Here is a 13,632-nt window from a genome sequence, read left to right as displayed (position 1 = left end):
GATTCCTAGGCTAGTTAGTGCTTTATCCATTGTACCACCTTAGATCATCCTGATTAACTCAAGGGCCATTTCCAGTATCATTCAAAGATCCCAAAGTATAGTTTTGGAAAGTTTAGCAGATAGCATTTTACCTTACTCTCTATCCATTATCCTTCCTAGAAATTTTTGTTCCTTCTCCAAGTATATCCTAACACATCTAAGATAGAATTTTTCCTGATAAAAAAAAAAGAAAACTGGGAAGGAAATTTTTTAACCAAGCATTTAAACAAAACTCTCACCCAATTTTATTTTATTTTCAGATCTGCATTGTCTCTCTCCCACCTCCATTCTAAATAAGAAAGCAAGAAAAACATATCTGCTACAAACATGTGAATGAAACAAAACAAATTATTGTGTATATATATATATATATACATACATGCATACATAAAAACATTTATACATACATTTATATGTCTCAGCCTATGTTCTGAGTCTATTGCTTTCCATCAGGAGGTGAATAAGCATGATTCCCCTTGAGTCTTCTGGAATTGTGATTAGACATAATGTTGATCAGAGTTCCCAAATCTTTCAAAATTGTTTTTCAATATTGTGGTTATTATATAAATTGTTCTCCTGATTCTACACAATTCACGCTGCATCAGATCATACAAGTCTGAGGTGCCATTTTTGATACGCTCATGCCCACCTCAACCTGGTGAATGGTTACCCTGTCACCCCAATCTCGACAAAGATGATGAGTCCCATAGCATCCAAATCCTATCTCCATTTAGCCACAAAGAAAAATATTTTGTACACCTGCTTTGAAGCATTTGTTTTATGTAAAGATTATCAATCTGTCTTCTGTGGGGGGATGGGGGAGGGAAGGAAAGGTAAGGGAAAAATTGTAAAATTCAAAACCTTACAAAAAACCTTACAAAAACTGGCATAAAATTGGAAAACAAATAAAATATTAATAATAAAAAAGGAAACAACAACAAAAGGGGGAAAAAAAGACACATTTGTTCCTCTTTACACCACCCCACCATGTGTAAAGAGGTTGCTTAGTTTAACACCTTGAACACATTTGCGCACCATGTGAAGAAATCGAAGCCGCTTCAGTCTCCTCATTTTCAAGCTCCTCACATTCCACAAGCCCTCATTCCAATAGCTGGAGGGAGTGGTTCCAATTTATTGCAGTTGTTCAATTCACACCCTATGGGTCTCTGCCCACAAAGTCACCCAGCCCTGTAGATACACACACACACACACACACACACACACACACACACACACAGAGGCACCAAGTTGGCAAGAAAAGAGACAAGGAAGCAGGATACATATTACAAATGTATCCTATCATTTTGGGTTTAAGTTAGGCAACACTGAAGTGAGGCAAGAACAGGGAAATGCATATTTAAGACCCGTGTTACAGTGATCACACATCCCAGAGGGCTATGGGGATCCCAGTTTAGGCCACTCCAACCAGGTAAGGAGTTGACCAGGCTCTTTGGCAGCAGAAATAAGGGGGAGAAGCTTCCCCTTTAGTCCACACCCATTGCTTCCACTCTTCCAGTGACTTTGAGTATAATGGCAGGAGGATGGAAAGATTGGATAGAAGAATGGCTGAAATACTGGTGAAAACACTCCCATGAGTACTCTGGTCTCTCTGCTCTTCAGTGTTTGGCTCAAGGCTTCACTGTAACATCTTCATAAGAGAAGGGACTAGGAACTTTGTTGAAAGAGGTAGGGACTGCTCCTTCAGGGACGGCTGCTTCTCTGTGTCTGCAAGGAGGTGTTGCATGAAGCAGGATGTCCCCAGGAGGACATGACCAGTGGTCTGCATGCTGAAGACTGCACAGCGGAGAGCTTCCCTAAGTAAGGGCAGAGAGGAAGAAGGGGAGAAAGGTCATTTAGTCAATCCCTTCTTGTTAGAGATAAGAAGCTGAGATCTAGCAAAAGTAAAATACTTGTCCAAGATCATGTATGCAGCCAGTATCAAACTTGGGATTTAAATAGAGGTCCTCTAAATTCAATTTCACAGTTTTTCGTACTATGCCACATCTTAATTATATATTCAATGTGATCAATGTAATCTCATCCTTTAATGTTAAGTCTGTTTAATCTCTTTTGATAGAACATGTATTTCCTGCAGGCAATTTATTATTAAATTGTTTCTTTTATAAAAAAATTCATTTAGTCATTTAAGGGCAATGCTGGAAGAAGGAAAAACATTTCAGAACATGCCAAAGAGCTATTGATTTAGTCCTAACCTCCCTTCTGACCTCCAGAATTGCATCCCCAAGATTGAACATCTTGAACTGGATGTCCTAGGCAGAATATTAAAATCAACATGTCCAAAACATCATCTTTTTTTTTTTTTTTAGGTTTTTGCAAGGCAAATGGGGTTAAGTAGCTTGCCCAAGGCCACACAGCTAGGTAATTATTAAGTGTCTGAGGTTGGATTTGAACCCAGGTACTCCTGACTCCAAGGCCAGTGCTTTATCCACTGCACCACCTAGCCTCCCCCAGGACCTCATTTTTGCCCCCAAACCCTTCTGTTTGCCACACATCTATATTTCTGTCAAAGATATCACCATCCTCCCAGTGATCCAGGATCAAAACCTAGACTCAATTCCTTACTTTCACCCCCACCCTCCCCCACCCCCCAGCCCACATCTAGTGCAATGCCACATCCTGTTGATTCTTCTTTCACAGTGTCTCTGCTCTATGTCCTCTTCTTTCCTCAGACATGACAGCTACTCTGTATAACCTCATGCTTCGACTATTACAACAGCGTGCTGGTTGGTCAATTTTCCACAGGCATCTTCCCATCCTCTATTCAGCTGGCAAAAATGATCTTAAAATCCAAGTCTATTTCCCACATACCCTGTTCTGACCCAGCCCACATCCCACAATCAATTCATTGCAAAGATGACCTATTACATCCAGAATCCAATACAAAATGTTCTGACTTTCAACTCCTTTCCTAACGTGATCTTGCCCTATCTTTCCAGTCTTACCATCCTCCACATACTCTGAGATCCAGTGACATTGGCTTCCTTGCTGTGTCTTGCATAAGATGCTTCATCTCTCAATTCCCTGCATTTTGGCTGTCTCCCATGCCATTTTCTACTTCCCCATCTTTACCTCCTTATTCCTTCAAGTTTCAGCTGAAATTTCATCTTTTGCAGGCAAACTTTGCCTGTTCCCCTTGACACCAGTGCCTTCCCCTTGAGATAACCTCCAATTTATTTTTTATGTACACATGGTTTACATGCTGTCTTTGCCATTAGCATGCAAGCTCCATGAGGACAGGAATTCTTTTTGCCTTTCTTTGCATCTCTGGAACTTTGCACATTGCCTAACACATAGTGAATACTTAATAAAGGCTTGCTGACTGACTGTTTCCAATCTTCACCTGAGTTGTATTAAATCTTTTCCTCCCTAAGTCAAGGTTTTTAACATGGGATCCATGAACTTGCTGTTAATATTTTAATAAACTATTTCAATATGATTGGTTTTCTTTGTTATCTTATATTTATTTTATTCACTTAAAACTCCCTTATATCATTCTAAGAAACGGACCATAGGCTTCATCTCTCTCTCTCTCTCTCTCTCTCTCTCTCTCTCGTGTGTGTGTGTGTGTGTGTGTGTGTGTGTATAAGAGAGAGAGAGAGACAGAGAGACAGAGACAGAGAGAGACAGAGACAGAGATAGAAAGACAGAGAAAGAGAGATTAAGAATGGTTGCCCAAGAATTGGAAATCCAGTAAATGTCCTTCAATTGGGGAATGGTTTAGCAAACTGTGGTATATGTATGTCATGGAATACTATTGTTCTATCAGAAATCAGGAGGGACGGGATTTCAGGGAAACCTGGAGGGATTTGCATGAACTGATGCTGAGTGAGATGAGCAGAAAAACACTGTACACCCTAACAGCAACATGGGAGTGATGTTCAACCTTGAAGGACTTGCTCATTCCATCAGCGCAACAATTGGGAACAATTTTTGGCTGTCTGCAAAGGAGAGTGCCATCTGTATCCAGATAAGGAGCTGTGGAGTTTGAACAAATTACAAGGACTATTCCCTTTAATTTGGAAAAAAAAAACCCAGATGTCTTATGGTTTGATCTGGTTACCTCTGAGAATTCTGTTCTCTTTAAGGATATGATTTCTCTCTCATCACACCCAATTTAGGTCGAGGTACAACATGGAAACAAAGTAAAGACTGACGGAGTGCTTTCCATGGGGGGTGGGGGTGGGGGAGGGAAGCAAGATTGGGGGAAAACTGTAAAACTCAAATAATATCTTTAATAAAAATTTTTAAAAAATGGTTGCCCTTGTGGGAGGCTAGGTGGCATAGTGGATAAAGCACTGGCCCTGGAGTCAGGAGTACCTGGGTTCAAATCCGGTCTCAGACACTTAATAATTACCTAGCTGTGTGACCTTGGGCAAGTCACTTAAACCCCATTTGCCTTGCAAAAAAACCTAAAAAAAAAAAAAAGAATGGCTGCCCTGGAAAGAGGGAAATCTTCAGGTATTTTCATCATAACAAATTTGAGCCCAGTCTTTGGCACCCCAAACTTCCAGCTCCTTCTTACTGCTGTCCTTTCAATCAGGTAATATATAATACACCCTTGGCCTGGGCACAAAGGAAATGTTTCAAACAACATCCTTCACATTTTGGAATAATGATATAGATAAGTGACTTTGGCAAAGCTTTTAGCAGTCAAGGGGAGTTATCTGGGTTATTGTGGAAAGAAGGAAATTAGAAAACCCACAGCCTTTGAAATAAGCTCTGCCTAGGTCTATATCAGAGGGAGGAAGTAGGGCTGAGGGAGAATCCAGGCTTTCAAGGAGGAAGTTCTCAGGTTGTGGAGTAGAAAGAAGTAAAAGCCACTGAATTTTGTTTCAGGCATAAGACTTTGTACTAGTGATGTATTTAACAGTCCCCCTGGAAACAGAAGACTGACCAGTGGAGGAGGGAACCCAATGTCTCCTCAAATTTGATGGTTCAGTTCTATATATTCTCTATGGGTGAAAGGAAATAAGGAATAATCATTCAACTAAACTAGAACCACTAACACGTAACCTTATTCTAAATTCAATGAGTGGAAGTGAACCCACTCTTTCATAATCCCTATACTGGTACTAGAGCATTTGTGCCAAATAAATACACAGTATTAAGACAACTTCCTGGACAGTTTTTCATTCATTCATGCACCTTGGCTTATTCCCATTCCTCAGGCAACTCATAAATCTATAGGGATAAAGATCTCTTAAGTCTGAGAAGATTTCTTACCATCCCCCTCTCCTTCTATTTAAGATTTAGTTTAAATGCTGCCTCATCTAAGGGAAACTTCTTCCATCTCCTCAGCTCATAGGAAGTTCTCCCTCTATGATCTAAAGCAGAAGTGTCAAACCTGTGGTCAGCAGGCCAACAATTCAGGTTACAGAACCAGATTAAAATGTTTGAGAAGTATTTAGCCAAATAAAACACAATAAAACAGTTGACATTACTTTTAAAACTAAATCAATATACTTCCTGCAAGGATCCTTATTTATGGATTAGTGATTCCCATATCTATTTGATTTGGACACCACTACTCCAAGTCACCTGCTTCCTTAATCACCCATATGGCCTGTAGTTATATCCAAGCAAGAGAGTTAACATCTTGTTTCTTCAACTAGAATGTAAAATTCTTTCAAATATTTAATAAATATCTCCAGAGTGGAAGAAATTAGGGATACAGAGACAAATTAAATTGATTAATTTTACTAGGTGTCTATAACATAACACCATCATCATTGTCATCATCATCATAGTTAGTCTAAATATAAGATTTATAAACTTGATGGAAGCAGCTCCTACCAACAGTTCAGAAAGTTAGAGCAACCCTATAAGATCTGCCATGGATAATGTTCTATCCACATCCAGAGGAAGAAAAAGAAAACCAAAAAAACCCACAGAATCTGAATGAACACTTCATTCACTTTTTTTTTTTTAGATTTTTACAAGGCAAATGGGGTTAAGTGGCTCGCCCAAGGCCACACAGCTAGGTAATTATTAAGTGTCTGAGACCGGATTTGAACCCAGGTACTCCTGACTCCAAGGCCAGTGTCTAGCCGCCCCCACTTTTTAAACATTTCTCTTATGTTTTTCTTTCCTTTTCCCTTAATCATAATTCTTCTCACAGAAAACAACTAATGTGTAAACATGTTAAACACAAATGTGTAAGTATAATATTCATCAAACTGTTTGCCACTGAGAAGGGGGGGTGGGAAGGTAGGGTGGCAGGAAATTATATAACTTAAAAATAAGCAAATGATGTGGATGATTGTTGAAAAACTTTCATAACATGTAATTGGAAAAATAAAATATCAATTGAAAAAAAAAGATTTGCAAAGTACTTTACATATGTGTGATCCTAACTGCCTCTGAGGCAGATATTATTATTATTATCCCATTTTCCAGATGTAAAAACTGAAGCTAAGAAGCGGCTTTCCTAGAATCACATCTCCAGAATCTTAGGAAGGACTTGAACTCTGCTCTTTCTGACTACTAGTCTGGCACTCATGTCACTGCATCATTTGCTGTCCACAAGTATATAGAGAAGAACATGCAAAGGAGTAGCAGGAAGGAGCAGCTAGGTGGTACAGTAGATAAAGTACCAAGTCTGGAATCAGGAAGACTCATCAAATCTGGTCTCAGACAGTAGCTGTGTGACCCCGGGCAAGTCACTTAACCCCATTTGCTTCAGTTTCCTCATCTGTAAAATGAGCTGGAAAAGGAAACGGTCAACTACCCCAGATTCTTTGCCAAATGGGATCATGAAATGATTGAACAAAAACAACATTAATATAATTGAACTGGAAAGAAATCAAGAAGAACCTCATATAGAAGTTATCCCCTGAGCTAAAGGAAGCAAAGTATTCTAAAGAGATGGTGAGGAAGGCATATGCCAAGACTGCAGATAAGATTTCCTGTTTGAGGAACAATTAGGCAGCTATGTCAGAGACTATCTTATACTTTTTATCTCAGCATCTAGGATAGTACTCTGTTCATGTTAGCTGTGCAAATACTTGTCTAGCTAAATTAGAATAGAGTTTTGAAGCAGATGAATGTGTCTGGGAAGCTGAGCTGCCTTCCCCAAAGCTACTCACTTCATGAGGCGCTTGGCCCCATCACAGTGCAGATCATAGGTCAGTGTATAGTTGCCATACAATGTTGCTTTCACATTCAGAGAGCCAATGAAGTCATCAGGCCTTGCTTTGTATAAGTCGAAAGTCACGGAGGCCACATCCATCCTCTTCGAGGGCTTTTGAGAGAGTGAGAGCTGATATCCAGAGCCCTAAAATGAGCATTACAGGTCAAGGGAGGTAGACTGGTTAGTTGGGATGTGGATGGGAGTAGTTAGCAGATAGCTTCTGCCAACACTAGAGTTTTATCTTCTCTTTCCCTTCGTGTCCCCCTGGCTTGGCTTACCTGGTTGGGTGCTGGTTGCCATTTCTGCCCCTTCTCTAGGACCATGAAAACTGTGCCTTCATCTAGTGTCTGAAAATACTCCTCTGTTTCTATGAAGGTACCATCTTCTTCCAGCACCAAGGAGAAAGTGTTCTGCACTGACAGAGCTTCTTGGACCTAGAGAAAGAGAGGCATATCTAGGACCAGACCTTGCTCCTTTTCCCCTGCTTTCTTACCCATCCTCAACAGAAGTCAAGATGTCAATTCAGTTCAAAATAAGTGTTAAGTTCTGGGTTATAAAGATGAAAAGTGGCAGTCCCAATTGGTCTCTGAGCTCTATCTCAGTTCTAAAGTTTTCTATCAGCTAGGTGGCCCAGAGGATAGAGCATTGGGCCTGGAGACTTGAATGCATATCCAGCCTCAGACACTTACTACTATGTGACTATGGGCAAGTCAATTACTACAGTTTGCCTCAATTTCCTCTTTTGTAAAGTGTAGAAAATAAGAGCACCTATGTCTCAAGGTTTTTGTTAGGATCAAATGAAATATTTGTAAAAAGTATTTAGTTTGGCCAAGAGTAAGCACTATATAAATTAGTTGGCTATTACTATCATCTATTAACTATATAGTTAAATGTCCAGAAAAAGTAAAATAAATAGTTGGCCATGGGCTGGTATGAGACATGAAAAGCCACGTCAAAGAAAAAAGTATTGAAATGAATACATCATAGGAAACAATGTTACCCTTAATGCTGTTTACTGGCTAAGGTTTCAAAGAATCATAGGTAAGCCCTTTCTCCACTCAAGGCAATGTTGTGAATGTTTGAAATCCCACCTAGGACTTTAGATAATTTTGTAACAAGGCAAGAAGACTTCTTAATCTTTAAAGTACTAACTAGAATATACTTTCTATGTCTACTTATACTTTGAAAAAATACAGAGATGCGGGTGGCTAGGTGGAACACCGGCCCTGGGGTCAGGAGTACCTGAGTTCAAATCCGACCTCAGACACTTAATAATTACCTAGCCGTGTGGCCTTGGGCAAGCCTCTTAACCCCATTGCCTTGCAAAAACTATATGTATACATATATATATATATATATATATATATATATATATGAATAAATCTGAATTAAGCTTATAAAAATGTTGCTTGTTAGTATTTTGCTAAATGAAGTAATATATGTTTAGTTGCTACCAAAAAGGGATGGGGCTGGGGATGAGGAACAGTGCCTTTTAGTCTACTAGGGATTCTCTCACAACTCTACCTTATGGTAGGTTCTTGCATTATTTCCTTTCTTTTTTTTTTTAAGGTTTTTTCAAGGCAATGGGGTTAAGTGGCTTGCCCAAGGCCACACGGCTAGATAATTATTAAGTGTCTGAGGTCGGATTTGAACTCAGGTACTCCTGACTCCAGGGCCGGTGCTCCATCCACTGTGCTACCTAGCTGCCCCTGATTCTTGTATTATTTTAACTCTAATCTAAAGGAAATATTTGACACATCTGCAGACAGAAGTTAAATTGATATGGCAGCCATTTCACACAATTAAGGTCTTACATAGCTCTGACTGCTACATACTGGAACTAGAGAGAGATGAGCTAGACCAACTCCTTAAAGGGAAGAATAGATTTTTCCCAAGATCACAAAGCAAGTTAATGGTTGAAATGGGATGAAACTAAGATGAATCTCCCAACCCTTAAGTCCAATGCTTTTACAGTATCAAGTCTGACCAACAAAGTTACCAGATCCAATGGTGTTGACAATGTTTCTTTCCTTAGAAGTGGATCATTGTTGAATTCTATTTCTGCACCTTTATAATATTGCCAGTATTTCCTTTAGATGTGAGTGGGGGTAGGAGGTGAGGAGAATATGTTTGGTATTCTTTGAAGAAGTCATCAGAGACCACTCTGGAATGAACCATGATGGCAATTTTGAGAGACAGGATAGAAAGTAGCATATTTAGAAACAAAGCCACCTCTGCTTCCATTTCCAGAATTCATAGAAAAATAAAATTTAGATGTAGCAAAAGTGAGTCTTAAAGATATATATATATTTTGCCAAAATCTGCTTTTTTCCCTCGAATTTGTGAGTATGAAGATGTCACTTTGGAAAACAAGAGGCTTGGCTGAATAATCTTTCTGATAGTAAGTGTAAATAACTAATGTGATAGAATGGCACAGATATCCTAGAGAGGAGAATCTCATGGTTATTGGAAATCTGTGGTGGCCATTGGCATTCTTGGGGCAGCTAGGTGGCATAGTGGATAGAGCACGGCCTTGGAGTCAGGAGTACCTGGGTTCAAATCCGGCCTCAGACACTTACTAATTACCTAGCCGTGTGGCCTTGGGCAAGCCACTTAACCCCACTGCCTTGCAAAAACCTAAAAAAAAAAAAAAAAAGATAAAAGCATTCTTGCCCCACCTAGCGGGTGGTTATGTGATGACACCATGAAAAACAAAAAGCTAACTGTGATTTCATTGGCTGTTGCTAATCATTTTATGGGCCTTTATCTTCTCTCTGTAAATATGTGTCCTAAGGTCTCATTTGGGAAGAGTTGGGGATTGGTTAGCAGGACACTTCCTTCCCCCTCCGCATTGCCTATGCATTGTGGCCCCAGAACTTAGTAAACTATTAAAACGTGTATGTTAACCAAATCTCTGTTGTTCTTCCTTCAGATCTAACTCTGAGGGCTAACACAAAGTGGCCTAATACTATTTGTTCTTTATTAGGAAACTCTGGAGGTTAATATATGTACTTTTATTTTTTATTATGGCCAAAAACCATGATACATTTATCAAAAGCTACACCCCAACTGGAGTTCACCAATGGAATAGTTCGTAACTTTTCTAGAGGCAGCTCAATGGTGAAGTGGAAAGGGGGCTCAGCCTTCAGTGTAGAAGACCCTGAATTCACAATCTATCCTCAGATGCATAGGAACTGTGCGACCCCGGGGAATTTAACTGTCGTCTGCCTCAGTTTTGTTATCTGTAAAAAGGGGATAATATTTTCAAGGTTCTTGTAAGAATAAAGTAAGACTACATAAAGTACTTTACAAACCTTAATATGCTGTGAAAATTATTATTGCTGTTACTTGTGATCTATGCTGTATCACAAACTTCAATCTTTTCTTTTTTTTGATTATTATTTTTTTAGGGGTTTTTTTTTGCTAGGCAATGGGGTTAAGTGGCTTGCCCAAGGCCACACGGCTAGGTAATTATTAAGTGTCTGAGACAGGATTTGAACCCAGGCACTCCTGACTCCAAGGCCGGTGCTCTATCCACTGTGCCACCTAGCCCCCCCTAAACTTCAATCTTTTCAAGCAGAATATATTAAATAGAATTTGAGCAGGTCTTATTATGTAATAGTCATTGATCCTGTCAGAATTAGGAATTTAATGGGTAGGGCTCTTTGTCCCAATACCACAAGGTTCAAATCTGACCTTTTTTAAAGCATTCTTATCAGATATGGATAAAGAAAATCAGACAGTCATCTCTTCTTATGCCATATGTATCAGTTTGAGATAGATTAATTATCTCCTTGGAATCTAGAAGATATGGGTTCAAGAACTACTTCTAACCCTTGCCAGTTTCTCAGAATTTTGGGTAACTCTAAGTATGCTTTGGTATGAATCTTTGGGATTGGCCCAAGCCAAAACAGGGTTTGTCAAAGAACAAAATAAGATGGAAGCATTCAGATTCTAAGAGCAGCCAGAGGGGAGAAGAAAAAGAGAAGGGGGGGGTAAACTCCCCTTAAGATAACTGATCAAATAGTGTTTGACAACTGAAAGAAAGATCAAATTGCTGAGATGTTGTCATGATTCCTTTGAAGTCTAGAAGAAGCTCTTATGAGAAAAGGAGCTTAATTATTGAATGACTTCACTAAATTTGGTTGTCTAAATTTTAATTATAGGGCTTACTTTTTGTGGTTGTAGAAGGGACTTTAAAAACTACTATGGGGGTGGCTAGATGGCATAGTGGATAGAGCACCGGCCCTGGAGTCAGGAGTGCCTGAGTTCAAATCCAGCCTCAGACACTTAATAAATACCTATGTGGCCTTAGGCAAGCCACTTTACCCCATTGCCTTGCAAAAGCTAAAAAATAAAAAAATAAATAAATAATAAAAAAAACCACCTACTATAAACAGAACTAAAAGTCAAGAGACTGGATTTGAGCCTCATCACCAATTCAATTCAAACATTTAAGAATCTTCTATATTTAAAGCAGCAGGTCTAATAAAGACAAAGACAGTCTCTCTAATACATCAATTGATACAAGAAAATTATGCACATGATAACAATGGAGAAAAAAGAAAAGAAAAAATCAGCACTGAAATGATAATGATTAAACCTAGTTCTAGAGAGGAGTTGAAAAATCCATCTCTCTCTTCTTTGGAGGTTAGAGGGAAGAAGGGGTAGTATGTATATAGAATAATATACATATTGTGAAATATATAATATGTTGGCTGATTTTGCTGAATTGCTGCTTCTCCTTCCCTTTCTAATCTTTCTTTCAAAGGAAAAGATCCAAATAGAGATTATTTTTAAATATGAAAGTGAAAGTTATAAAAACAGAGCTATCAATAAAAATAAGATTTTTTTAAGTTGTTATAATACATTGACAAATAAGTATAAGGAAAATTAAGAAGGGGAAAGTACCCTAGAAGTATGAGATGAAAGGGTCTGGCAAAGTAGTCATTAATTTACAAATATCTCTTACCTTCTCTGGGATTCAGTTTGTTTTTAATCTGAGAAATACAGGGATTAATTTAAATGGATCCACCTAAGGTTCCTTTACATTCTGAAACAGATTTTAATCCACCTTTAACTTAAGATTGGTTGGGTTTCAAGTAGGCATGAGTTACTCTTGCCTTGTGTATTAGAGTTGTATTTATGACTAGAACCTGGAATCTTGGTTTTACTAAGACAATATTCTAAATACTGAAGCTAATTAGTTACCAAGATATTCCTATCTACAATAGTCTCTCACCTTGTGGCTGAGGTCTGAGAGACTATCAGCCATGATCCCCTTCCGAATACTCCGACTGACATCGCTCACTCGGTAGGGACGGGCTTTGGACATAGAACTGGTTTCAGCCAACAGTTGCTGTGCCACTACAGATGTATTTACTGCTACCCAACTGGAAATAAAGATAGAATAGTAAGGATAAGTTCTCTCTATAACTCTCAATTTCTTCATTTACCTTCTCCTATCTTCTAGCCACCTCCCCCCCTTCCTTCCAGTCAAATGACCCCTCCCTTTCTTCTGAAGTCTATTCCAGATTTATTTTGGGAAGACTTTCATGGTGAACTTCATCTTGCTTGGATCAGGACATAAATAAGCTTCCAGAAAGCAAGATCTATCTATTGTGTGCCTTCTTGTTTAGGCATATAACTCGGGAAATTGATTTGGTAACCTTAAATAGGGCAAGCCTTACCTGGAAAGAGATCTGGGAGAAAGAAGGCTGAGGGACTTCATTGCATATTCCATCCTGGTCAGCTGACCTGTTAGAGACCTATAAAGGAAACAAGGATCACTCATTCCAACTGGTTCACACTTCTCTTTCTAACCTCCCCCAGTAGAGGAAGCTCTAGGACTTGTTTTCCTCATATCATCACAGCAAGAAAACCAATAACAAACAAGTTACTACCATCTAGACCTCTCTTCTAGCCCCCTCCCCAAGCCTGACATCCCTTACAACTAGGTTTGTTGCTTAGCTGCTTTTACTAGCAACGACTACTTCAAGTGAGGAAATAATTTTTCTAATCAAGAAATCTGTTTCTCTAGTCTCCCTCCCAAGTCCCAAGTCAATGATTGGTTCAATAAAGTTCAGTCTGAGACCTTAAGTCTAGTCTATTTCTGCCAATCACTCCTCCAGATACTTACTCCATGTCTTCCTGTCCCCTTCTGTGTTCAAACTGCCCAGGAAATCTAGGATTAGAGCTAAAGAACCCCAAGATAACTGAACTCTGTTCCAGAAGGCAGAGTCCACAGCCAACTAAACTCTTACGTAAGAGTTAGGGAGTCCTTCCTTGAGGTGAGGAACACTCCACTCCCCCAGAGACCTTTCACCTATCTGGCTATCAGACAACACTGAATTCAAGAAACTCACTGCACTCACATTTCTTTTGATTTCCCACTAAGGGAATTTATCTCCACCCCAAACTTTCCTCTAGTCAATGCTAGGCTT

At 39.2% G+C, this 13,632-nt stretch overlaps 1 protein-coding gene across 1 annotated transcript; it reads right to left on the bottom strand.

Annotated features, from left to right (window-relative positions):
• Nucleotides 1-933: 933 nt before the first annotated feature.
• CIDEC (cell death inducing DFFA like effector c) lies at nucleotides 934-13,422 on the bottom strand. The gene is made up of 6 exons (XM_074198608.1): nucleotides 13,329-13,422; nucleotides 12,880-12,957; nucleotides 12,432-12,582; nucleotides 7,468-7,623; nucleotides 7,146-7,333; nucleotides 934-1,853 (listed from the first exon to the last, which is right to left on the bottom strand). The coding sequence occupies exons 1-6, from the start codon at nucleotides 13,331-13,333 to the stop codon at nucleotides 1,676-1,678; spliced, it is 756 nt and encodes a 251-aa protein (XP_074054709.1). The 5' UTR covers nucleotides 13,334-13,422; the 3' UTR covers nucleotides 934-1,675.
• Between the last annotated feature and the right edge of the window lie 210 nt (nucleotides 13,423-13,632).

The sequence above is a fragment of the Macrotis lagotis genome, chromosome 8 (genome assembly GCF_037893015.1).
Source record: "Macrotis lagotis isolate mMagLag1 chromosome 8, bilby.v1.9.chrom.fasta, whole genome shotgun sequence".
Lineage (NCBI taxonomy): Eukaryota > Metazoa > Chordata > Mammalia > Peramelemorphia > Peramelidae > Macrotis > Macrotis lagotis.
The sequence above is the reverse complement of the archived record's forward strand: the minus strand, read 5'-3'. Positions and strand labels throughout refer to the sequence as shown.